The sequence below is a fragment of the Miniopterus schreibersii genome (assembly GCF_964146895.1).
Source record: "Miniopterus schreibersii genome assembly, chromosome: 19".
In the NCBI taxonomy this organism is placed as follows: domain Eukaryota; kingdom Metazoa; phylum Chordata; class Mammalia; order Chiroptera; family Miniopteridae; genus Miniopterus; species Miniopterus schreibersii.
Window position 1 is genome coordinate 813,765 of NC_138119.1, and position 24,217 is coordinate 837,981.

At 56.2% G+C, this 24,217-nt stretch overlaps 1 protein-coding gene across 1 annotated transcript; it reads left to right on the top strand.

Moving 5' to 3' along the window:
* The first annotated feature begins 1,343 nt into the window (after positions 1 to 1,343).
* On the top strand, positions 1,344 to 24,217 carry GPLD1 (glycosylphosphatidylinositol specific phospholipase D1). Its single transcript, XM_081120568.1, has 26 exons — positions 1,344 to 1,544; positions 1,949 to 2,031; positions 4,359 to 4,414; positions 7,120 to 7,198; positions 7,745 to 7,842; positions 8,415 to 8,525; positions 9,446 to 9,494; positions 10,315 to 10,369; positions 12,490 to 12,597; positions 12,766 to 12,793; positions 12,875 to 13,014; positions 14,335 to 14,400; positions 15,007 to 15,130; positions 15,763 to 15,902; positions 16,029 to 16,215; positions 17,246 to 17,356; positions 17,708 to 17,782; positions 17,872 to 18,028; positions 18,571 to 18,712; positions 18,971 to 19,076; positions 19,163 to 19,256; positions 19,365 to 19,541; positions 19,873 to 20,033; positions 21,288 to 21,314; positions 21,429 to 21,479; positions 23,065 to 24,217. The coding sequence occupies exons 1-26, from the start codon at positions 1,519 to 1,521 to the stop codon at positions 23,149 to 23,151; spliced, it is 2,538 nt and encodes an 845-aa protein (XP_080976694.1). The 5' UTR covers positions 1,344 to 1,518; the 3' UTR covers positions 23,152 to 24,217.

The window sequence follows — 24,217 nt, forward strand, 5'->3', positions numbered from 1 at the left end:
ATCTCCCCACCATCTATCTCCCACCATCCATCTCCCCCACCATCTCCCACCATCCCCCACCATCTATCTCCCACCATCTCCCACCATCTCCATCATCTCCCACCATCTCCCATCATCTCCCATCTCCACGCCTGGGACGTGTGCTTGGTCCACGGATGCGCCCTGGGAGCCCAGCTGCCAAGACCACAATTGCGTTCCTTGGTCCCTGCAGCTCTGAGCTGTGGGGTTGGCCTGGATAGGCCTCTGGGGGAGGGGGTGTCTGAGTGTTCTCCTCGTCTGAGCAGGGCACCCTTGTTATGTAACTGCCTTTGGGGACAGACCGATTGGGATCAGAACTCCGAGTCTGGTGGACAGGCGGGCTGCCCTTGGATGGTTGCTCAACCTCAGGTTTCCCGCGTGTGAAATGGAGCCAAGGCTGTTGTGAGATAACAACCAGCAGTGCAGTTGACACATGAAATTCAGGACAGTGTTCAAGGTCATACTGGGTGCCCAGGTCAAGCCACTTGTTAGAGGGAAAGTAGGTCGCCAACTAGCCACCCAACCATTTGCCAGAATCATCAACCGAGTGTGATCACAGTGGGACTTGGCCCCAAGCTCTGGAGCAGCCAGGAAGCTGTATCTGTAATGAGCATGAAAATGACCAGCAGCTTGTCCTGGGACCCGTGGGCTCATGTGCAGCCCCCTCGGTGCACTGACTCGGGGTGGCTTCAGCTGACCCTCGTTTCACAGGGGAGTGTCTTCAGTTTGAGGCCAGTGCTTGTTTATTTGGTTTGTTTTTTTTTCCCCCAAAGAGCTAGAAACTTAAATTTTTGTGTGAATTTTCCCCTTGAACAAAATTGGCCTCAGTTTGTAAAACACCCTGTCTGCCAAACAAAACATCCAGCTTGTGGTCTCTGGCCTCCCAGCAGCTGGGCCTGACGCCCTAGGGTGGAGGCAGGGCTGCGTTCCCGTGTCAGTCCTGGGCTCTGCCGGTGGCTGAGTTAAGGTTACAGAGGAAACTTGGCAGATGCCTGAGGGTCTCAGATCATCCGGTCTCCCAGTCTCCTCTCCCATCAGGCTAACCTGAGGCCCAGCATCCTTCCCTCCCCCTGTGAGGATCTCAGTTCTTGCTTTTAGTGTGTAACCTGCTTTAAGGTCACCATTTCCATGAAGAGTTTCCCCTGGCTTTCCCCACAGACTAAGTGCTGTAGACCGGATAGTGCACAACAGGGACGGTCTGAGCCCAGGGTTTTCGGAACCCTCGTTTCTTGGTCCTGCATCTGTCCCCTGCCCCCACCCCAAGTGGGACGGGCACCTGGCCCGGCTGCAGGAATCCGGCCGTGCAGCAGGCTGCGGAGGGAGAGCTGTGGGAACCGGCAGGGAGAGAGCAGGACTGGCCGCTCTTGTGTAACCCACACAAGTGTCAGTATCTGTTGCCAAACACTGAGCAGAAGCCAGTTCCAGCTGATCGTTAAGGGCTGTCCCAGCACGGGAGACGCTCGCCCGGGGAACAGGGCAGCTGCCACAGGCGCGGGAAGGATGCAGGGGCCCGTGGCCCTCCTAAGGTGAGGCGGCCAGTCTAGGGACTCTCAGTGCGGACAGGTGAGGCTGTTTTTTTTAAAGAAAGCAAAGAATACTTGGAGGCAGCTTTGCTTGGGTCTCCATACAAACGTCATGTTAGAGAGCAACGCAGAGGGAGCCTGGGTCCCAAGACGGCTGTGCTCCCACCTGGAGGCACTTGGAGCTCAGGTTCGCCCTTGTTGTCCCCTAGGTGCAGTTTGTTTGCTGTTTTATTAAGTTAAACAGTAAACAGCTAACTGTACTGACTGGGCTACGATATTATTTAGAAATGAGACTTAATTTCTGTGTCAGTGATGTGCTCACAGGGAAAGCGGAGGGTCTGGGCCCAGCTGGGCAGGCCAGTTCCAGCACCAGGGAGACTGAGCGACCACGGCCTGTCTGTCTGCAGGTTCTGGTCTGGCCTGCTCCTTGCGCTGGGCGCCCTGTGCCCTGGAGGCTCACCATGCGGCATTTCAACCCACATAGAAATAGGTAAGTGCCTGTGACCGGTCATGGTGGTAAGGACGCCAAATCTATCAGAAAGGTTAGGAGGCTGGAAGTCCGCCCCTTGTCTTGGTAACTAGTTTCTGGCTGTGCTCGCAACCGGAAGCAGAGAGGAGGGGGCCAGCCCGGAGTGGCCCAGGCCTGGGGACTGTCGGGTGGGCTCCGTGGAAGCAGGAAGGTAGGGGGTCCCAGAGCTTCTGGGGGGGGGATTGAGGAGCTGGGGAGACAGAGGCTCTGGGAGATAGGCGTGAAGGGCGGAATACTGGGGTGTGAGTAATTGAATGCTTTCCAAATACATGTAAAGGGCCACGTGTGGCCGCGGGAGTGGGTCCCCTGGGTCAGGTGGCTTTAAAGGGGGTCGCTTCAGGGAGGGCAAGGAAACAAGGGAGGTTGCATGGTCCTCGGATTTGGAGGTGCCCAGAATGACGACCGGAGTTGGAGGACTGGGTGCACTTAGCCTGTGCCCACGAGCTCAGGGGCGAAGGCAGAGTTATCTGTGCGTCGGTGGCAGGGGAGCACCAGGGTGTGGTTCTCGTATGACGTCCATTAGCAGTGTTTTCACTCGTGGGAAACGCGAGCCGCTTCGTGATAAGTTAGATATGGTTTCGTTCACAGCAGTCTTCACACTAGTTTCAGGTGGACCCAATGCCTGGGTCTTCTTTAGATAAAAAACAGTAACATTTTATAGTTATGCCGCCCCCAGAAGGTACAAAGCATAACAAGCATGCAGTTAAAATAGGAATTTTAGGAGAGGCCTGGCAGAGCCCTGGCCGGCAGGAACTGTGCGGGCACCGAATGTTATGATTCGCAGGAACCCTCGAGGTCGCTGCGTCCAGCGCCTTTATGTTACAGGTGAGGAGACTGATCCTGGAATTACACGTCCTGACAGCTGGGCCTGTTTTCTTCCCGTTAAACGGTTATGGCTACAAGGGAGTCGGGAGACGGTGGAAGAGGGAACGAGGCCTGTGGCCCAGCCCTGCGGTCGGCTGCGGGGGACTCGGTTTTTCAGCCCCTCCCTGTGAAACGAGGGAGCTGGGCTCCCTAATGGGCTCTACAGCTCTATGAAGCGAACTTGCTAAAACCGCAGAAGTGCGCCACAGAGGAACCAATATAAATGGGAGTTTTCAAGTGTCTAATCCTTAGTTTAAAGATTAACGGGACGGATGAAATCCAAAATTTCAACAAAATCAGATAGTTGTTGCCTTCCTGCAGCAGGGGCCAGTCAAAGGTCGTAACAGATGGATGCACATTAAAAACATAAACAGGTTCACAGATTCAACACCTGTAAACACGTTCTTGGGAACTTAACTGAAGGCAACTCCTAATCTGCATTTTGAAGGGTTTTGTGTGAAAGGAAACTAAAATTCCCTTATTTGCCAAGCTGGACGGTTTTATGAAGGTCTCGGCTCCCGGTTTCACCCCTTGCACCGGGTCTGTGTGGAAGGTTGATGTGAGTTAGAATCGGCCTCATCCGGGGGTTGGGTCCGTAAATCCGGGAACCCTAGTCCAGGTGACCCCCGTGGGCTGCTACTGTCTCTCTCGGCCTCGGCGCTCACAGTAGTGGCTGTTCTCCTGTATGAATTAAAAAACTGCATGTGACTCACAGTAGAAATAAGGTGTCTCGCCCTCGAGCGCCTCCTCGCAAGGATGTTCCTTCTCCTGTGGATTGTAAGAAGGCTCCGGGTGTGGGTGTCTGGTGGGGGTGCAGCAGGTGGCCCTGGGGCTCTCCCTGTCCTTCTGGTAGCCCGGCAATGACGACACACCTGAGGCTCATTGGCCGCGTCCACCTGAGGCTCGTTGGCTCGGCCACGGTGTAGGCCCTGCTGGCGTTTCCTGCTGGGGATTCTCTGCCTCGGGCGGGGCGAGGGGGCGGTGGTGGTGATTATGTGGCCACGGTGTGGTGGTGACCTGCCTGCTGAGCTCCTACCACGTGCTCGTCCCAGCATTTATTTCCTGTGATTCTCTCACAAACTTGTGAGGTGGGTGCTGTTTATTTAATTTCACATAGGAGGGAACTGAGGCCTAAGGCGGTTCACTCCCCCGAGGTCACGGGGCTGGTGGGGCAGGGACTTTAAACCATCCTGCAGATTTCGTCTGCGGTGTTGTTATGTTTGTATTAACGTGTGTGATATGAACCTCGTATTGATCTAATTATGGCTCCTGAAAACGCCGAGCGAGCACAAACTTAATTTCTTTCACTTCCCGCTTCCTTCGGCTGCAACCATAAAACTGCGCTTTCCTTTCAAGGTGACGTCGGGGGTTCTGTTTTCCGCTTGTAGTTGCCCCCCGATCAATTGGTGTGTTTCCTCCCTCAGGACACAGAGCTCTCGAGTTCCTCAGCCTTCCCAACGGGAGCGTCAACTACAGACAGGTACTGTTTCGTTTTTCTCTCACTCCAGGTGCCAAGCAAAGCTCGGGAACAGATATTTAAACAGTAATTTCAGAGCCACTTTATATCTTTATAAACCACTACTGTTTGGGGGCTGAAAGGCTTATGTCCCCTCCAGTGCTACGTGAGCTTTTTATAGAGATGATTTAAGTAACATCACTGAAATATTTCAACGATGTGGATCATAGTTTGGAGAAATATGTGGGAGAGAATTTTTAAGAACGGCTCCTCTCTGCTTTTATAAAGAGAGGTCACACCTGAGACCAGTCACCCGCTTTCCACCCCTCGCCTGCGTGTTGCGTGCTGAGCCCAGGTGTTTCTCCAGGTGCCCGCGAGCTGCGCCTCCCTCCTCCCCCGCCCGGGCCCGACCCTGGGCTCCCCGCCGCCGGGCCCTACCCACTGTGCCTCCTAATTCTATCTAAGTGGTACTTGGCGACAAGGGCGATTGTCAAATCGTCATGTTTGACGAGGGTGGTGAGCGTCCCACGGGCAGCACTGGGCCCCGGTCCCGCGAGTCTGGACGCTCCAGTATGGAAAGCAGGGCGTGAAGTCGCCCAACCACTTCTGGCCGGTTTTCACTTCCTCCCTCAGCGGTGCCACCGGCCCCCCAGGAAAAGGCAGCATTTGGTTTTTATTGTCATTGTCGCCGACACTGATCGAGAGGAGGCAGGAGAGAGGAGACCCAAGGATCCGCCTGACTCGTGTCGTTTGTGACACAGTCGCTCAATCCCGGCCACGCGAGCGATGGCCTGAAGGATTCAAGCTTGTCTCTGACTTAAACCCCGGGACACGGACACAGACCTCCGCCCAGCACGGTCCTGAGCGCACGCTGGTGTCACCCCTGGAAATCACCCTTCCCTTTCCATTCACGAAGACCTTTTGTAATGTTATCATCCAGTCTCTTTTCAAAGGTGGGCGACTGAGCTCTTGTCTTCGTATAAGGGAGTCTTTGCAGATTCCTTCTCCCACCCGCAGCCGGCGCTCCGGTGACCTCTGAGCGCACGGGACGGTTTGGCGAGATGTTGCAGAGGGAGGGGCCTGGGGGGCCGCTGGCCGCAGAGACGGTCCCCACAGGCCGGCAACATCTCGACCAGCCTGCACACGCGAGGTCTGAGCTTGGTTGGCTCTGGGTTTTCTTTTGTTAAAACGTCCAGAGGTGCCTGCTCTATAAAGGCCTTCAGTTACGCCAATCGAATTAGCAAGCTGAGAAATCAGTGTATCGATTAACGAGAACTGTGAGGACCCCGCGACCTCCATTCCTGGTCATCGCTGCCCGAGAGTCACTCTTTCTAGAGGATCAGTGGAAGGTGCCGTGTCCTCCGCGTCCCGCGCAGTGTGGCCGCCTGGCCAGTGTGGCCCTTGCCCCGCCCCGCCCGCCCCGCCCGCCCTGCCCAGGGAGCAGGTTTCATGCTCCCTGATTATGAAATGATAACTCAGTGTAAGAAAAAAATTCAGGGATAACCAGTGTTAGAATTTTGCTTTTTATATTTCCAGGCATTTTCTGCATTTATTAGCATGTTTTTTTATTTGTTGTTTCTTTTCCCCCAAAAATGGTTACATTCTACACACTATTCTGTGACTGGCTTTTTGCATTTAATACATCAGATACCTTTCCATGTCACTAGGGATCTTCAGAATAATTTTTAACAATTGCATATTTTCTTGCTACCTGAAAGGCACCGTAATTTATTCAGCCAATTCCTTATTTTATAGTTTTTATTTTTAAATCATTTAAAACCGATAGCTGAACTAGACAGATAATCCCTGTGCCCTTTGCCCTGTCCCCCAGTTGCTGACAGCGCCTTGCTGCCTCTCGACCCCGCTCTACACGTCGGTTTTCCCTGACGTGGTCCCGATTATTGTTTAACACACGGTTGTGTAATTCCCGAAAACGAGGGCACCGCGACCTCACCGCAGCGGAATCATCCCATTCAGGAAACCAAGGCCGAACCAACGCGGCCGCCCCGCCTCGGGCCTCGGTCCAGCCTCGATCCAGCCGCCCGGGGCGCCAGGACCTGGCTCGGGCCCTGCTCGGCTGTCGGCTCCCTCCGAGCTCCTCCAGCCCGGGCAGACCTCGGGCCTCCCTCGTCCTTAGTGACCTGACACTTTGGAGGACAGCCCCTGACTCTAACACTTAATTTTGATTTTTTCGGCTGGTTTCTCATGATTAGATTCTGCTGCAGGTATTTTTTTTTTTGGCAGAAATATGGTAGAACATCAGTGATGTCACGCTTGTTGCATGCTTGTTGAAGCGGGTTTCCTTTTTATTAATTGATTTTATCGGGGTGGCGCTGGTGAAGATCACACGGGTTTCAAGCGTGCAGCTCAGTAAAGCACCGTCTGCACCCTGCACGGTGCACCCGCCGTCCGAGGCAAGTGTCCTTTCACCCCTGCCACCCCTTTGTCCCCCCCCTGCCATCATCACACTTCCCTGTGTCTATGTGAGACACACACACACACACATATATATATAATTACTATTTTTTTGCTTAATCCCTTCGTAAGAGGGAAGCACGTTTCCTTAACCCTCTCAAAGCACAAAGGACGGCCTTCCTCTGAAGCGCAGGGAGCAGCTGTAAACGGGTCTCTGTGGCCGAGCGACACGCGTGTGCGTGTCCGTGCCGTTTGCACTGCGTCCTGCGTGTCGGCCGCGCCGGCCGGCCCTGACCCGTGTCTCCCGCCCGCAGCTGCTGCTGGAGCACCAGGACGCGTACCAGGCGGGAGCCGTGTTTCCCGACGCCTTCTACCCCAGCATCTGCGAAAGAGGTGAGGCGCCCGCCGCAGACCCGGCGGCCGTCCACCTGGTCAGGAGGCCCGCTCTGCTTGAAGGGCGTCCAGCGGCCCTGGCCTGCGTGGCTCAGGGTTAGAGCGCGGCCCGAGCACCGTGAGGTCTCGGGCTCGATTGTGGTCAGGGGCACGTACCCAGGTTGCAGGTCTGATGCCCAGCCTCCGGGCGGGGTGCGTGCTGGAGGCAACCCGGTGATGTTTCTCTCTCCCCCGACCTCCCCCCGCTCTCTCTAACGGTCAGTGGAGGAAATATCCTTCCGTAAGGACTGAGAACGAAAAGCACACAGGGCCTTGCGTTTCCCACTCTCGTTGGTCCCCGACTTCGTTCACAGAGTTGCGTTTTCCGCGAGCTTGGGGTCCCTTGTCTTTCCCGGCTCTTCCTTCTAGAGGCTTCCTGTGGATCCCCAGAGGGAACCGCGAGGCTGGGAGGAAGGTGGAGGGAGGGACGCCGCGCGGGGCTCCAGGGGGTTTGACGGGGAGCCTCCGCCTCCTGGGGAAGGACCTGAGCACTGCTTGTTCCCTCAGGGCGGTTCCACGACGTGTCCGAGCGCACCCACTGGACGCCCTTCCTCAACGCGAGTGTCCATTACATCCGGGAGAACTACCCGCAGCCCTGGGAGAAGGTGGGCAGGCCCCTCGCCCGGGGCTCAAGCCCCGTTTCTGCCCCTGCACGGCCTGGTTTGCACCCCCCCCCGGGATGTCAGACACGGCACGTGGCCAGGGGGTGGCTGGTCAGGACTTGAAGAAATTATTTTAAGAGTTTGGGGAATGTCACTGAGTCGTTTCCCTCCAACGCTAATCACTGAAAGCACTTCAGGCAACCCTGTCAGAGTCCTCTGTGGGTTTTGGAACTAGACACCAATTTTTCATTAAGTGCCAATAACAGAAATGAATTCATATTAAAACGTCCTGGCCCGACCAGTGCGGCTCAGTGGTTGAGCGTCGACCATGACCCAGGAGGTCAGGGTTCAAATGCGGGTCAGGGCGGATGCCGGGCTGTGGGCTCGACCCCAGCAGGGGCGCGCAGGGGGCAGCCGATGCCTCCCATCAATGACGCTCATCACTGATGTTTCTCTCTCTCCCCTCCTCTCTCTGAAATCGATTTTTAAAAAAACATTTTAAAAAATAAATGTCCTGTAGGATTGTTGTAGAATAAATAACCCAGACTCACGGCTCCGGCTTGTTTATGGGGCAGGACACGGAGAAGCTGGTCGCCTTCCTGTTTGGAATCACGTCCCACATGGTGGCAGACGTCAGCTGGCACAGCCTGGGCATCGAGCAGGGCTTCCTGAGGACAATGGCGGCCGTGAGTACTGTCCCTTGGGGTTAATGGCTTTGAGGGAGTGACCCCCCCCCCCCGCCGGGATCACAAAGGGACCCTCCCAAAGGAACGGAAAACTAGGCCGTTCCCACGTCGTGTGGAAATAAGGCTCTTGCCCAAAGTGCTCTGGCAGCTGTCCTCCTGCGCTCGCTCCCGGGGGCCTCGCCCGTGTGGGCGGCGTGGCCGATGGGCACCAACAACTGTGGGGGTGCAGCGTCGTGTTCAGTCACAAACAATGGATGAGAAACATTTTTTAAAATTTATATTTATTTAAATATGTCTTTATTGATTTCAGAGAGAGGAAGGGAGAGGGAGAGAGATGGAAACATCATTGATGAGAGTCATGGATCGGCTGCCTCCTGCTCGCCCCCTGATGGGGGTCGAACCCGCAACCCGGGCCTGTGCCCTGAGGCTGCTCAACCGCTGAGCCACGCTGGCCGGGCGAGAAACTTTGTTTTACTCAAGCTGAGCATCTTCGTAAGGATACGAATACCTGCTGCTTGGTTCTGTTTAACTGGAATAGCCCCACGCGTCCGGGCTTTTTGTTTTCCTTTTCAATTTTTCTGTGAAAATGCCATATCCCCAAGGTGGCTTTGTGACCTGACCTGGTGACTTAGCTTCCAGAAGTGCCCGTGGCCGTTCATCGAGGTTGGACACTGGTCCGCGGGAAGCGGGAACCAGGACGCAGAGAGCGCGTGGGGGTCTTACCGGGCGCAGGTGTCCGCGGTGGCTTTATCCGTTACCAGGCTCTCGGCCGCCCACATAACTTCTCCTAACAGATAAAATGATAAAACTAAACGTTTCTTTGAACGCTGAGCCCGCCCTCTGAGCGCCCTCAGCAGTCCTGCCGTGGGGACGGCGTCGGCTACCCTGGGTCCCATGCAGACGGTTCTCTCCTCTCTCAGATGGATTTCCACAGCTCCTATTCCGAGGCACATTCGGCGGGAGACTTTGGTAATGTTTATTTCCATTTGCCAGATTTTGTTTTTCGGTAGTTAGATTTCACGTGTAATGAAGCCACTGCTTACATATGTATTTTTTAAATCCTGTATTGCCGGGAGCATATGCTGACTGCTTTCTGTTTTAATGTTGTGGTTCCCCTGGGGCACAGGCAGAGCTCAGTGAACCGAGAGGTGCTTCTGAAAAGTTGTGTATGTGGTTTGGTTTTGTTTTTTGTAAACAAACAAACAAACAAAAAAACACACTTTATTGACTTGTTTTGTAATTTTAGAAACACTTTACTTCAGGTGAGCACTCATGGCCTGGTGTCTGCTAGCACATCAGCTTTAAGTCAGTTACCTTTAAATATCCAAATGGGATGGTGAGTGGTGGTCATCTAGGAGTGCGGTGGCCCATCTTTTTAAAGTAAAAAACATTTTGTTTATATGGGTGACTTTCCCCCCCTCAATTCATGTTTCACTAGCTAAGATTTTGAAAGATTAATTTTCTTAAACCCACCCCTGTACCTAAAACTATGAACAGAAACTTGTAACAATTGAATGGAACATGTAATTATGGAACAGAAACTTGTAACAATTGAATGGAACATGTAATTATCGAACAGAAACTTGTAACAATTGAATGGAACATGTAATTATCGAACAGAAACTTGTAACAATTGAGCAGGAACTTGTAACAATTGAATAGAAACCTAACAGTTGAACAGGATGTGTAACAGCGTCCAGCGCTAACAGTTTAGTCGCACAAACTTGTGTGGAAAGAGTCCTGCTCCCTGTGGTCACTAATCCTCCATGTCGCATTTTTCTCACCACAGGTGGAGACGTGCTGAGCCAGTTCGAGTTTAATTTTAATTACCTCGCGCGGCACTGGTAAGAGCGGCATACGTTGAACATGTGGTACCTAAACGGCATGTAGGACTCGACCCTGTTTCTCCTAGAAAATATGACTTTCATTGTACTTAGGAGTCCTCTGCTTTGCAGTTTTTGAAAAGTAAAACTGCAGGTTAGACTAGTATAAGTGGCTTCTTTAAAACATTTGTGAATTATATTAAACGTAGAAAAGAGTGCACATTTATAGATAAACAATAAGAGGACGTGCCCTGTGTGGCTGACCCCCGGTTTGAGCAGCGGCATCCTGTGTCTCAGGAGCTATAAATGCAGGAGTCTTACTATTTATTTTTAATCGGGTCAGCCTAACAATTACTGAGAGAAGTTTAAAATCTCCGCACGATATGGATTTTTCCAGTTTTTCCTCGCGATCCTGTCATCTTGCTGCACGTGCTTGAACGTGCGTTGTTAGGAACATCTCGGTTGCAAACTCCTGCGCCTTCCTGGCAAGCTGAGCCCGTTGTCTTTGCAGCACCTTCGCCTCAGCAGCTTGCCGGCCCCGCACCCGCCTGACCCGATGTTACTGCCGCCAGGCTGTGCCCACGGGGGGTGGTTGTTTCTTTGAATGGTTATTAAGCAGTCAGAGGTGACATGGTCCATCCCTGAGCCCCAGCCCGGAGGGTGGAGGGCTGGGTTGGGAGGGATGCCTACAGACCAGAAAGGAGAGCTCAGGGACGTGGCAGGTGCCCTCACCTGGCCCTGCTCCAGTTGCCTCAGAGCTAAGGGAGGCCCGGAAACGAGGCACTCACAGGTTACCCGAGGGGACGGGTCACCAGCCGGCCTTGGGTACCCCACGGAGGGGCAGTGAGAGCAGCCGCTGAGGGTCCCTAACGGCACACCGGGGGCATCTGCACTGATCGGCTCTGCGTGGGGTCTGGTCCTGTTGTGGGCGTGCCCCGTGGTCCTGAGTCCCTGGAGGCTGGAGCAGAGCCACATTTCCACAGAGAGGAAATTTTAATTTTAATTACCTTGGCAAATGGTAAATGCCATTTAATCGGTAAATGCTGCAGGCTGCTGGCGCCACTTCTTACCTGGGGCCGCATTAAGTGACAGTCAATCCTTGAGGCTTCTCTGAATCCACAGAGAGCTCCGGTGTAGGACGGACAGAGTCCGTGGGGCAGAGTCATTGTTCCCTGTTCCAGGGGGAGATTCCCCCCTCTGCCCATCGCCCAGGTGAGGATGGGCGGCTTTCTGTTCCTGTGTTCAGTTTATTCAGCTGACACTCACGCAGGAGGTGCAGGCTCTGAGGCAGTCTCCTCGGAGTGGCCCATGTGGGGGTCCCCACGTGTCACCCCCTGTGTCCCGCATCCCACATGGCCACCAAAACACCACCAGGCTCTCCCAGTGGCAGAACCTCAGGGCAAAGGCTGGCTTCCCTCGCTTACCTCTCAGAGTTTCCAGTTTCCATTTGCTTTGGGCCTTTGGAAAGTTTTCACCTTCTTGCTAGCTTGGTGAGTCACGTAAAAAAATATTTTCGTTTTGTCTGGCCTTTTGAGCTATTTTTATTGGAAGGACCATCCCGTGCTCTTGTAAAAATAAAAGCTGACATCAGTAGATTCTTGCTGATAGATACACTGAGATCGGGTTTTACTGGCTGCGACTTGTCTCGCGTGGTCTAAGCCGCCTGAGAGGACAGTGAGACACCTGCCCACTGAGACCGCAGTGGCCTGAGCCGGCGCCCAGCGGAGCTGTTGGCTGGGAAAGCAGGGCGTCGGGCGGGAAAACGTTGCTAGTGTTTTTACAGTAATGATTCTTCAGAACAATTAAACTGAAAAGAATAAAAACGCTGCCTGTTGCTCCTTGGACTCTGAATTCACAAAACTGAGATCCCGGTTACTCTCCGTAGCCTCCTGTCTGTGTCGGTCGACAAGGGTGTGGCGAGGGCCCCAGGGTCCGCTCCGCGGGCGCTCGCCCCGTCCTGGCGGCTTCCTGCCCGGGCCCCAGGGGCCTGAGAGCGGCCACGCGGCGCTGCGGGGGGCAAGGCAGGCGCACCCTCCGGGCCGGGGACAGGGCTCCCGGGACAGGGCAGCCAGCGTGGCCCCGTTACCGCCACCCTCCGCTGCAGAGCCGCGCAGCTCGGGCTTGACGCTAATGCTCCCCAGGTACGTGCCCGTCGCAGACCTGCTGGGGATTTACGAGAAGCTCTATGGCCACGCGGCCGTCACCAAGAAGACGGTTGTGGAGTGCTCGTACCTGCAGTTCCTGGAAATGTGAGCGCGGCCCGCGTGGCGTGGCTTCTGAGCCCGGCGTGGGCTCTGGGCTCTGGGTTTAGCTGATTCGGGGCGGTCTCCTGAGCGTCGGTTCCCGTCGCGGCAGCTTCTCCCCGTCTGCGTCGTTCTGCGGAAGCCGCGGCTCACGGCGAAACCCTTGTGTTGCAGGTACGGCGAGGTGCTGGCGGTTTCCAAGGTAAGGCCCCGTCCCTCGAGCCCGTCCCGGGAAGGCTGCGGCCCGGCGCGCCTGGTTGCTCACGTGCCTCTCTCTGCACAGCTGTACCCCACCTACTCCAGGAAGTCCCCGTTCCTGGTGGAGCAGTTCCAGGAATATTTCCTCGGGGGGCTGGACGACATGGCCTTCTGGTCCACCAACATTTACCGTCTCACCAGCTACATGCTTGAGAACGGGACCAGGTGAGCTCGGCCTCGCCCCCCGTCCCCAGCCGACCGCTCGGGTTTTCCGCGGAGCAGAGAAGCAGGGGTCCCCGAGCCCCCCAGCTCTGCCTTCCCCTCTGCGGGTGGGACAGCAGGAGTTCACCCCCGTCAGGGCTGCCGTGAGGAGGCCGGAGGTCCCCCGAGAGTGCTCAGCGTGCGGTGAGCGCTTCGTCCCTGTGGCTCTGGTGCTGTTAGAAGGGGTTCCGTTTACTCCGGAGGGTTCATAACACGTGGCCGTGTGAGCGGGAATGGCCCGCGTGTGTCTGTCTTACAAAGTCCAGTGTAATGATCCCCAGACTGGGACATTTCTGGTGTTAGCTTTTGGTTAGATTGTCCAGATGCTAAGGAAACACGCGACTGGACCTTATTGTTTAGGAGAAAATAATGGAGAAGGGAGAGAGTTTTAAAAATATATATATATATGTCTTTATTGCTTTCAGAGAGAGGAAGGGGCAGGGAGAGAAAGGTCAGTGATGAGCCACTGACCGGCTGCCTCCCGCACGCCCCCTGCTGGGGCCGAGGAGCCCGCAACCCGGGCCTGAGCCCTGACGGCCGAACTGCGACCTTGGGGACCGTAGGTCGGGGCTCCACCCTGAGCCGCCCGGCAGGAGGAGGCTTCTCGCCTCTCCATCCCTGTCCTGACTCATCAAAACAGAAATTTCTTAAATTGCTTGCATGTTACACACACAGAGAACTATTCATTAGAATCTATGGAACTTTATGGGAAATTTGGAGAAGGCTCCAGAGAAAGACACACACTCTATGAACAAAGAAAAAATGTACATGTTTTCACATGACAGGCACTGAGAATAGACTCTCTCCAAACGAAACTCATGTTACTTGAAAGTTACAGTGTATTTTCCTAAAGAAACAGTGAAATGATGGTAGTTACAGTTTCGGCCAGAACTCAGCTTGCCAGGGGCACTCGTCACTGTAGCGCTTGCTGTGAGGACTGTCCCCTCTGGGTGGGGAAACGGGGACTCGGGGACAGGCCCTCCTCGGCGTGAGGCTGGCCCCGGGGAGGTCCGTACAGGAAGAGCTTGTGTTCAGGTTCTTCCCACGTCCCGTCCTGAGTTCCTTTCCGCACCTATTACTGCTCGGCCGGCCCCACACGACCTGCCCCGTCCCTGGCACCTGCGTGAGCTCCACGCAAATCCTCTTTGCTTAGAAACAGCCCTCAGCCCTTCGCCTGAGTCTGAGCGGGGATAGCTCAGCAGTGCAGGGGGGGGGACAGGGCGGCTCTGAGTCTGGGTGACCACGGGGACCCCCGTCAGCTCCTCTGCCCTGCCTGTCCCCCAGTGACTGCAGCCTGCCCGAGAACCCCCTGTTCATCGCCTGCGGCGGCCAGCACACCAGCTTCCAGGGGTAAGTGCCCGACCTGCTCGCCGCGGCAGGAGCTCCTCCGAGGGCGCTGGGCGGCCCGGGAAGGTGTGAACTGTGGACGCGCAGACGGCGGTTCAGGTGCCGGGCCTGCGCTCACGGCTGCGTGGTTTTCAAGCAGAAGCGTGGGCTGGGCCGGGCCGAGAGCAGGCCGCTCGGCGAACGTCACGCGGTAGCCAGTGGTTTAGAAATATTGTTACCGTTGTCACCCCTCACGAACGTGACCCAGACGCCACCCTGAGGAGCGGTGACAGCGAGGCAGAGCCGAGGACCGGGCGCGGCCTGACTGCTCTGGGCCGCGTGCGGGAAACTCAGACACCTTTGCTCTCAGTTTCTGGAAGGAATTCGGGCCCTTTACGCTCTAGAACTTGGAGGCTGTGGGAGGCATTTTTCGGAGGACGGGCTTTTAAGCCGTGGAAATGTGTTGACTAAGGTCCTCTGCAACCTCCTATGAGGGTTTTTCTAAAGTTTTGTTCCTTCAACTCTCAGAAGTTAAACTCGGGGGGGTTTTAACCTGGGATGAACTCGACACTATTCTTCAGCTCCGTTGTTTGTTTTCTGAGTCTTAGCCAGTCTGTTCTCTCTTTTCAGCAGCTCAAAGGTGCAGAAAATTGGTTTCCATAGAAATCTTACCACATCCCTCACCAAAGACTCTGGGAAAAACATAAAATATACCGAGCGAGGGGTGGTCTTCAGTGTGGACTCCTGGACCTCGGTAAGTTTTCCGCCTCTTGTGGGAAAGGACCCTGTTGCGTCCTGTGGTCCCTGTTCTGTGGGGTCCCTGGCTGTGTGACATTCAGTGAAAGTCACCTGGGTCCTTGGCCCGCCAGAGGGACCAGCCACTCCAGGCCGCTCCAGTCTGTGCCTGTGTCTCTGCAGTGACCATGTGAAGGACAGTTCATCACCCCACACTGGGGGTTGCTTGTCCCCCAAATTCTCTCTCATAAAAGGAGATGCATACGAATATAATTATAGTTGTAGATCGAATGAACTGGTCTTTTAAAAACTGTTTATAAAAATGATTTTGCAGAGTTACTTACTGCAAATTGGTGCAGCCCACCCTGACTTGGTTGGTCATGGTTAAGTCCTGGCCAACTCTTCCCAGCTGACCCGACTCCAGGGCTGTGACCACCATCACTCAGCGCATGTCAGGGGTACACTGTCACCCTCCTAATGCCTCAGTGATCTCACTGGGGGACAGGAGCTAATGTCTTATTTTTAGCACTTGTGGAAATCCTAAAACGCTGAAATGCGCACATCCACAGCTCTGACGGGACTCGGGAGCTGTATTCCAGGACCCCCGTCCTCCATGTACCTGGGCTCACCTGTCCGTCACCTGTATTCCAGGACTCCCTGTCCTTCATGTACCAGACCCTGGAGAGGAACCTGCGGATGATCTTCACGGGCAGCTCCCAGCGGCCACAGAAGCACGTGTCCAGCCCCCTGGCATCCTACTTCCTGTCGCGTCCCTACGCAAGGCTGGGCTGGTAGGTGGGAGTTTTTCTAGCTTGAAAACAGAGAGGAAGTTTAAGTGCTGACTCCAGAGAGGAGGAGGGGACAGTCTCCCCGGGTCGCAGCAGACACTGCGACAGGCTCCCTCTTTGTCGCTGCAGGGCCATGACCTCGGCCGACCTCAACCAGGATGGGCACGGGGACCTGGTGGTGGGTGCCCCAGGCTACAGCCGCCCCGGCCACGTCCACGTGGGCTGCGTGTACCTCATCTATGGCAATGACCTGGGCCTGCCACCCATTGACCTGAACCTGGAGGAAGAGGCCCACGAGGTCCTGGAGGGCTTCCAGGTGAGGCACCTGCTCACGTGTCCTGTCAGTGACCACTGCCTGCCTCTTGGGCAGGTTTCAGGATGAAGGACAGTGACAGGAATAGTGAGTGACAGTCAGTGGCTGACTTCATGTAGCACTTTCCAAGAAAGCACGTCTAAGTCCTTTAGTTTCTAAAATTTTATGTTTTTATTGACTTCAGAGAGAGGAAGGGAGACGGAGAGAGAGAGAAACATCAATGATGAGAGTCGTTGACCGGCTGCCTCCTGCGCGGCCCCAGCTGGGGATGGAGCCTGAAACCCGGGCCTGTGCCCTGACCAGGAATCGAACTGAGACCTCCTGGATCCTAGGTCAGTGCTCAGCCTCTGAGCCAGAAACGCCCATGTCCTTTCCCCTTCGACCTCAGAGCATTCAGCCTGACACCTTCAGATACACACAGACACACAGACACACAGACACACATACACCTCGGCAGTGCTTCGAGTGGCCAGCAGGGTGTGGCTTCTTGATAACGTGAAACCCCTTTGGTTCTTCTATGTAAATGATTTATTCCGTAAGAGTTTAGATTCCCAGGAAAGTTGAAGGGCTCAGAGTTCCAGAATACCCTGTCCTCAGCTTCCCCTCTCACGTCTCGTGAATAGGTCCCACCTGTCAGAACTGAGCTTCCGTCTGTAACCCGTGACAGTGTTAATTTACATTTAGACGTAGCAGCCACCACACTGGCCAGTGGCTGTGGGGCACCCTCCTGTTTGCTGCCGTCCTGCGATTATTTCGGGCACTTTCCTGGTGTTTGGTCTTCACGTGGGGCCTAGTGGTCCCTGGACCTTCTCATAGGCACCTAGAACAGTTGAGACCATCCTGGATTTCGGCATCTTTCCTGTATCACTGGGCCAGACCCACCCAGCTGTGTGTCCCGGGTGTTACGTGTGGGACCCTGCAGTTCTGTCCTGAGCCCTTGGGTGACAGTGGCCCCGGGCCTGTCCTACCCACCCTGGGACAGGGGAGGGCTGTCTGTGCTGAGGCTGAACCCGGGACTCACCCTGCCTCTCAGCCCTCAGGCCGCTTTGGCTCCGCCTTGGCCGTGCTGGACTTCAACCAGGACGGGGTGCCCGACCTGGCCGTGGGCGCCCCCTCGGTGGGCTCGGAGCAGCTCACCTACAAAGTAAGGCTGGGTCTGGGTGGGGAGGAGGGGAGGGCCCAGAGGGAGGGCGGCGGTGCTGGCAGAGCCTCTGCCGACAGCAGTCATGTGTGCCGGGCACGGCATCTGGGGTGGGTGGTCTTGGGCCCCCCTTCGGGTCCCCGATGTGACCTCGGTTACCTGGCTCTTCTGCTCTGGGGCTTGAATAACCTCATAGAGGTGAAATTTCAGGGAATTGCATCTTCCAAGCCGTTGCCACTGGCAGCGAGGCCCAGGCCGGGTGTCGGTCACCAGTCCCTGCCCATGGGACTGATGGGGCTGACGTGTGCTCTTGCTCTCACCCCGACCTCACGGTGCCCGGTCTGTCCCTGCCAGGGCGCAGTGTACGTCTACTTCGGTTCCCGGACAGGAAAGATGTCGCCATCCCCCAACATCACCATCTCCTGCCAGGTACGTTGACCACCTGGGCCATGTGCAGGCGCTAGAGCTGGGCACCCTCACGGCCCAGGCGAGTGAACGTGGTCTCGGTCTCCCCTAAGGACACCTACTGTAACCTGGGCTGGACACTCCTGGCTGCCGACATGGATGGAGACGGCGAGCCCGACCTGGTCATGGGCTCCCCCTTTGCCCCGGGTGGAGGGAAGCAGAGGGGCATGGTGGCCGCGTTTTATTCGGGCCCCGGCCGAAGTCACAAAGGTAGTGCTTGCGGGGGGGGGGGCGGGGGGGGGCTGCCCCTGCTCTGGTCCCGGGGCCCCCTCCCGCATGCGCGGTGTTTCCTTCCTTCCTCAGTCCACGTCCTCTCATGCAGAGTCCCCGCAGTCTCCTGCTCTTACGGGGGCTCTGGCGAGGGGTACGGTTGGAGTCACTGAGCACACGGAGATACCCCACGTCTAGATCCAGGTCCAAAGGGGCCAGTGGCTTATTCTTAGTCTCCCCGTGACAGAGCAGGGACACCACAGGCAGCCTTGACGCGCTCGGCGTCCCAGACTGGCCCTTCTGTGCAGCATCCGCTGTGCCACGCCACGCCACGCCACGCCACGCCACGGACATGAGCGCTAGAAACACGTTTCTTACAGGACCTTCGAGGCCTATTTCTAATGATGGGGCCCTGGGAACGGGGGGGGGTCTGAGAATTCCGGGAAAACTCGGCAGGTGAGCCGTCTGTCGTTACCGGCAGAGGGCCACCTGCCCTCCCTCCCTCCTGCCCTCCCAGTAAAGGGGCTGCTTGTCTTGTGCAGACAAATTGGGTGTGGAGGTGGCCGACTGGCAGGTGAGAGGCGAGGAGGACTTCTCCTGGCTCGGGTACGCCCTCCACGGCGTCAGCACGGACAATGGAACCCTGCTGCTGGTGGGGAGCCCCACCTGGAAGAATGCCAGCAGGTGAGCGTTGGGGACAGGCCAGCCCGTAACGGCGGGCGCCCCTGTGCCGTCAGTTGGGGCCGATGGTGGGCCTTGTATCCGAGGGTCTTGACGCTGGGCCTCCCTCTGAAAGCCCCCGACCCCCAGTCCACGCCTGCGGTCACAGGGACCGAGTATGCGGGCTGGGCACACAGGTGGGGGCGAGGGGCGCTCTTCCCTGGGACCCGAACCCCTGCCAGCCCCCAGCCCCCCACCTGCGCCCCACGTGCTTCGTTCCAGCCTGGGCCACTTGTTCCACTCACGAAAGGAGAAGCAGAGCCTGGGACGGGTATACGGCTACTTCCCGCCCCACCGCCAGAGCTCCTTCACCATCTCTGGGGACAAGGTAGGGGGCCCCGCCCCTCGCCCCGTCTCCCCAGGAGGGGGCAGCGCAGGGGGCATCTTCTGAGCTGTGCCGCGGTTGTTCCGCAGGCGATGGGGAAGCTCGGCACCTCCCTGTCCAGTGGCCACGTGATGGTGAACGGGGCCCGGACGCAGGTGCTGCTGGTTGGAGCCCCGACGCACGGTAGGTGGCGCGTGGGCAGGTGCCCGAGCGGGCCTGGCGTCTGCCCGACGCCGCGCATCCTGCCGCCCTGCGCGTGAGCGGGGTCCTGAGCTGTGCGGCTCCTTCCAGATGACGTGTCTAAAGTGGCCTTCCTGACCATGACCCTGCACCAGGGCGGCACCACGCGGATGTACGCGCTGGGCCCCGGCGCGGGGCCCTCCCTGCTCGGCACCTTCAGCGGAGACCGCCGCTTCTCCCGCTTCGGAGGCGTCCTGCACCTGAGCGACCTGGACGGTGACGGCCTAGGTAGGGCCCGGCAGCGCCTCTGGCCAGGAACCCGGCCCTTTCCCATCCCTGGTCCCCTGCCTGGGTCACTAAGGCTCGTACCTGACGCCCGGTGGCCCTCGGGCCTTTAGGTAGGTTGTCAGGCAGGACCCCGCCAGGTGTACGAGAGGAGCTGCCCCTCTTGAAGGCGGTGACACCAGAGCCGCCGGTCAGCTGCTGACAAATGAGATCAAACAGGAAACCGAACTGACCGTCGGGACGCAGCTGGCACAGGGAGGATCTGTGGGAGGCGGGTGAGGACGGGAAGGTGACGGGAGTGAGACGCCTCCTTCCGCCGGCCCTGTTGTCACAGACGAGGTCATCGTGGCCGCCCCCCTGAGGATAGCGGACGTGACCTCGGGGCTGATCGGGGGAGAGGACGGCCGCGTCTACGTCTACAACGGCAAACACACCATCTTTGGCGACATGACAGGCAAATGCAAGTCCTGGATGTCCCCGTGCCCGGAGGAGAAGGTAATGTTCTCTGCAAAACTCGACCTCGCTGTCCAGGGAGGCTGCTGATGCCGTTAGGTCACGTCCACCACAGGACTCACCATTTCTACCGGAACCCGAGTCCTGGGTCAGGGCACGCGCCCTGGGCTGCGATTTGTAGGCCCAGCGGCCGCATCCTTGCTCCATAGCACCTGCCCCTGCAGCTCAAATACGGCTGGACCCGGTGCCACGCTGACCTTGGTCACACCTGCCACTGCCTGGCTCTGCCCACGGCGGAGGGACAGGCCACAGCAGCTCCTCCAGCTCCCTTCCCGCGTGTCCCACTGCACTGCCATCTCCTGGGCCCATGACACGTGGCCATTCCTATTTTCAGATTTAAAGTTTATTTTTTAACTTGAAAAATTAATGAAAGTTTGTTGTAAAAATTTTACAAAATACAAAACAATACAAAGAAAATTAAAAAACCATTTACCTAGAATTCCACTCTTCAGAGATAACGCCAGTTAACCTCTCAGAACTTAACCTATTGAATCCGTATCAAAGCTAGGCTGGTGTCAGGCCCATTTACAGGTGGGAAAGACTGGAGAGTTGTTCCTGTCACCTTCTGGGAACTAGCAGAGCCAGGACTCGAACCCAGAGCTGATGCGAACACAGTCCTAACGGTCACACTGTGCGCATTTTTAACAACTGATCACACTGCTCACAGATCCACACATGATTTGCAACGTGTTTGTTTTACCTGTCAACGTAACAGGAACACTTTTCTGTGCCTCCCTGTACATGTACGATACATGTAGTGGCTGTCATGTATTTTTTTATAAAACTCTTTTTTTAAACTGTTTATATTGATTTCAGGAAGAAGAAGGGAGAGGGGGAGATAGAAACGTCCATGATGAGTCACTGATCGGCTGCCTCCTGCACGCCCCCTGCTGGGGATCGAGCCCGCAGCCCGGGCCTGTGCCCGGCCGGGAACCAAACCGTGACCTCCTGGTTCATGGGCCGATGCTCAGCAGGAGCCATGCTGGCCGGGCCTGCCGTGCATTTTATCTGTAGTTCATTTAATCACTGTTATGAAATAATGTTCACATATAAACATTTTTGCACATCTGTCTCTCTGAGCTGAATTCGTCTAAATGGAATTCCTGGTGTCCACGGGCACCCACGGGTAAGGCCTCTGTGGCAACGTAGAAACGGAGCGTGGGGTGTAGAACTGGCTAAAACCCCACGTGCACATAGCAACACTAACAGTCTCCCTTTCTCGCCATTTTCTTTCAGGCCCAACACGTACTGATCTCTCCCGAAGTAAGTAGCTCCTGCGGGAATAAAGGAAACTGCCGAAAAGGCTCTCTCCTCTTCCTGTAGCCGATGAGTGTTGGTGTCCTCAGGGGGCATTCTGACCCTGCCTCTGCTCCACAGGCAAGCTCGCGGTTCGGGAGCTCCATGGTCACCGTGCGGTCCCCGGACAAGGTGGGTCCCAGGACTGTGCGCCTGGCATCTCTCTGTCCTAGGGCTGGGGTTTGGGGACGATCTCATCTTGTTCGTGTTTCTGTGTTTCTTCTTACTTGGAAAAGAGAGGAACCCACAAAATCACACAAAATCCTACCACACACAGCGCCACCGCTTTTGGGGGACGCTCCCCTCTGACCCCAGCTGTCCCACCCGTGGTGGCAGGGCTGGTGGGCCAGGCTGTGGGCGGCTGCAGGGGGCTGCCTGTCCTGTGCAGCCCACGGACCAATAATGGTCATCTCGTGTCCGAATGGCCAAACAGGAGAGGACTCGGTGACACATGAAGTTTCTGTGAGTTGGGGGTGCTGCCTCCGGGGGTCTCAGTGGGACTCGGGCATCAAGCGGCTCCCTTCACAGCGAGAGCCACTGCTGACGGTGTGAGGCCCGCGTGACGCGGGGGCAGGTGAACACGCTTTTTTGTCACCGTCTCAGTGGCCCGTCCTCGCTGCTCCTCCCACACAGGCGCACTCTGCCCGGGAGCCTTCTTAGTGCTGCCAAGTGTTTGTCCAGATGCCGTGTTCCTTCCCGCCGCCCACGTTCCCATCCCCGCCGACTCTTTGCTGTTACAGGCGGTGCTGCAGCGGGCACTCCTGCCTCTGCGCCTCTGCCTAACTGTGCAGGCGTCCCTGTGGGTGAAGTCGCTTGGAATGCTGGACACAGAGGCCAAAGGGTTGACGGGACCCTTCCCGCTAGACCCCAGGCGGCACGTTTATTTTGAGGACGGGAAATGCACAGAGCTGTGTGGGTGTGGACATAAAGCGGGCAGACAGAGCCCATGCTCTTGAGGAAAGTTAAGATGATTCCTGTGGGAAGTGCAGGCGAGTCATCAGCCGCGCTGGGCGCTGCCCCCGGCCTAGAACCGGGCGGAAATCGCCCCCTAGTGGCCAACAGTGCACGTGGCTGGGCCTTTAACCCATTCACAAGCCTGCCGCCTGGTAATAAAATTTAGGGTTAACTGCAAGCGATGGGTTGTTTACAGGAGGATTCTCAAAAGCTCTGGTCATAGGACTGCTTTATGCCATAAGCTTGGTTTACACTTAAATTTTTATTCGTTTTTCAAGAATTAGACATTATCCAGAACCCATGCATTTTATAAAAATTACCCGCGTATCCATGACGTCCCCCAGCTGTGCAGAGCGGTATGTTAACAGGACAGTTGATTCCTTTCTGATAACATCTCACAGTCACCTCCCTTTCCTGGTGCAGACCTGAGGCCAGGACACTGAGGGTGCTCAGAGCTGTTCCCTGAGTACAGGTGACCCATAGCTCCTTCCCGTCTGTGGCCTGTGAGCAGTGAGTGGTGGGGACTGAGAGGACAGTGAGCTGGAATCAGGCCTGGCCCCTCCTGAGCTGTTCGGAAGCCTCTGGTGGGGCTGGGGCAGGGTAGGGCAGGCACAGAGGTGTGTGAGGAGCAGGGTCACGCTGGGCCCCAGAGGAGGGCAAGGCAACTCTGGTCCCGGCCCCCAGGTGCTTAGTAGTGGCCAATGTCTCACTCATGTGCATCTCCAGCGTCCTCTGGTGACTGATGAGCTCTGTGTCCCCACAGAACCAAGTGGTTGTGGCTGCTGGCAGGAGCTCTCTGGGAGCCCGGCTCTCCGGGGCTCTGCACGTCTACAGCCTTGGCTCCAACTAAAGCCCCGCCCCCTGGGCTCACCGCCGTGGACATCGGTAGAAATTGCTGGAAGGAGGTGAGGCTCTGGGAGTGGAGAGACGGACTCACAGCCAGACTGTCTGGAACTGATTCACCAATGACACGTGTCACAGGGACAGGACGTCGCAGGCGTCATTCACGCCCCTGCCGCCAAATGCCTTTTCCTCTGCCCCCGAGCATCTGCAGGTGACTCGGGAACAGCACGCACCCGGCGCTCCTCTCTGCGGGGTGCGGGCTGCCCCACGGCCCCGCGGAAAGCAGTTCTGACAGCCCAGCCTGTCTGAAGGGTCCTTGCGTGGAGGAAGTTTACTTCTAGGGGCGGGAAATCACTTAGCTGTCTTCACTGACAGTCGAGGTCCTAGTGCAGGCACAACAAACCCGCGGCAGGTGACTCAGTGGTCTGCTCCCAGGAGACTCACCACCCTGATCGTGTCAGGTACTGTGCCTTACGCCCAGCTGAACGACAGGCCTGTGTTTGATCGTGGTCATTTACTTGGGGGTTAATTTTTCTCAGTGACCCAACATTCCAGGTAGCAGCACCGGGTGGGGAAGGTTCAGTAAGCTGGCCCTGGCCTGGTGGCTCACTTGGTTGGACACCAAAAGGTCGTGGGTTCGATCCTGAGCACATACCTAGGTTGCAAGTTCAAGGCCCGGTCGGGGCGTGTATGGAGGCAGCCGGTGGATGTCTCTTCCTCTCCCCCCCCCCCCCAAAATCAGTATAGTATGTCCTTGGGTGAGGATTTTTTTTAAAAAGAAGCTGGAAACAAGTTATTCATGTAGGATTTATAGGATTTTATATTCACCACACTAACCGCATATTCGAAATGATGTAAATTGTACTCCTGCTGTTAAAAGTTAACTCATGACAAATATGTAAACACTGGGCGCACAGAAAACTAACACGACAGTGTAATGTCCTGGATTAAAGTTTCATTCCACCAAGTGTTAACTATAGTTCCCATCACTGGTTCTGAATGGAAATATCGTCTAAAGTGTCTCTCTCGTAAACACAAACCTGAACTTATAAATTTAACTCAAAATTACCTTT

Coding starts and splice junctions, on each gene's coding strand:
- GPLD1 (XM_081120568.1), top strand. CDS start 1,519: ATGCAGGGGCCCGTGGCCCTCCTAAG. Junction 13,015..14,334: donor ATGCTTGAGAACGGGACCAG/GTGAGCTCGGCC, acceptor CCTGTCCCCCAG/TGACTGCAGCCTGCCCGAGA. Junction 17,357..17,707: donor CGGAGCAGCTCACCTACAAA/GTAAGGCTGGGT, acceptor TGTCCCTGCCAG/GGCGCAGTGTACGTCTACTT.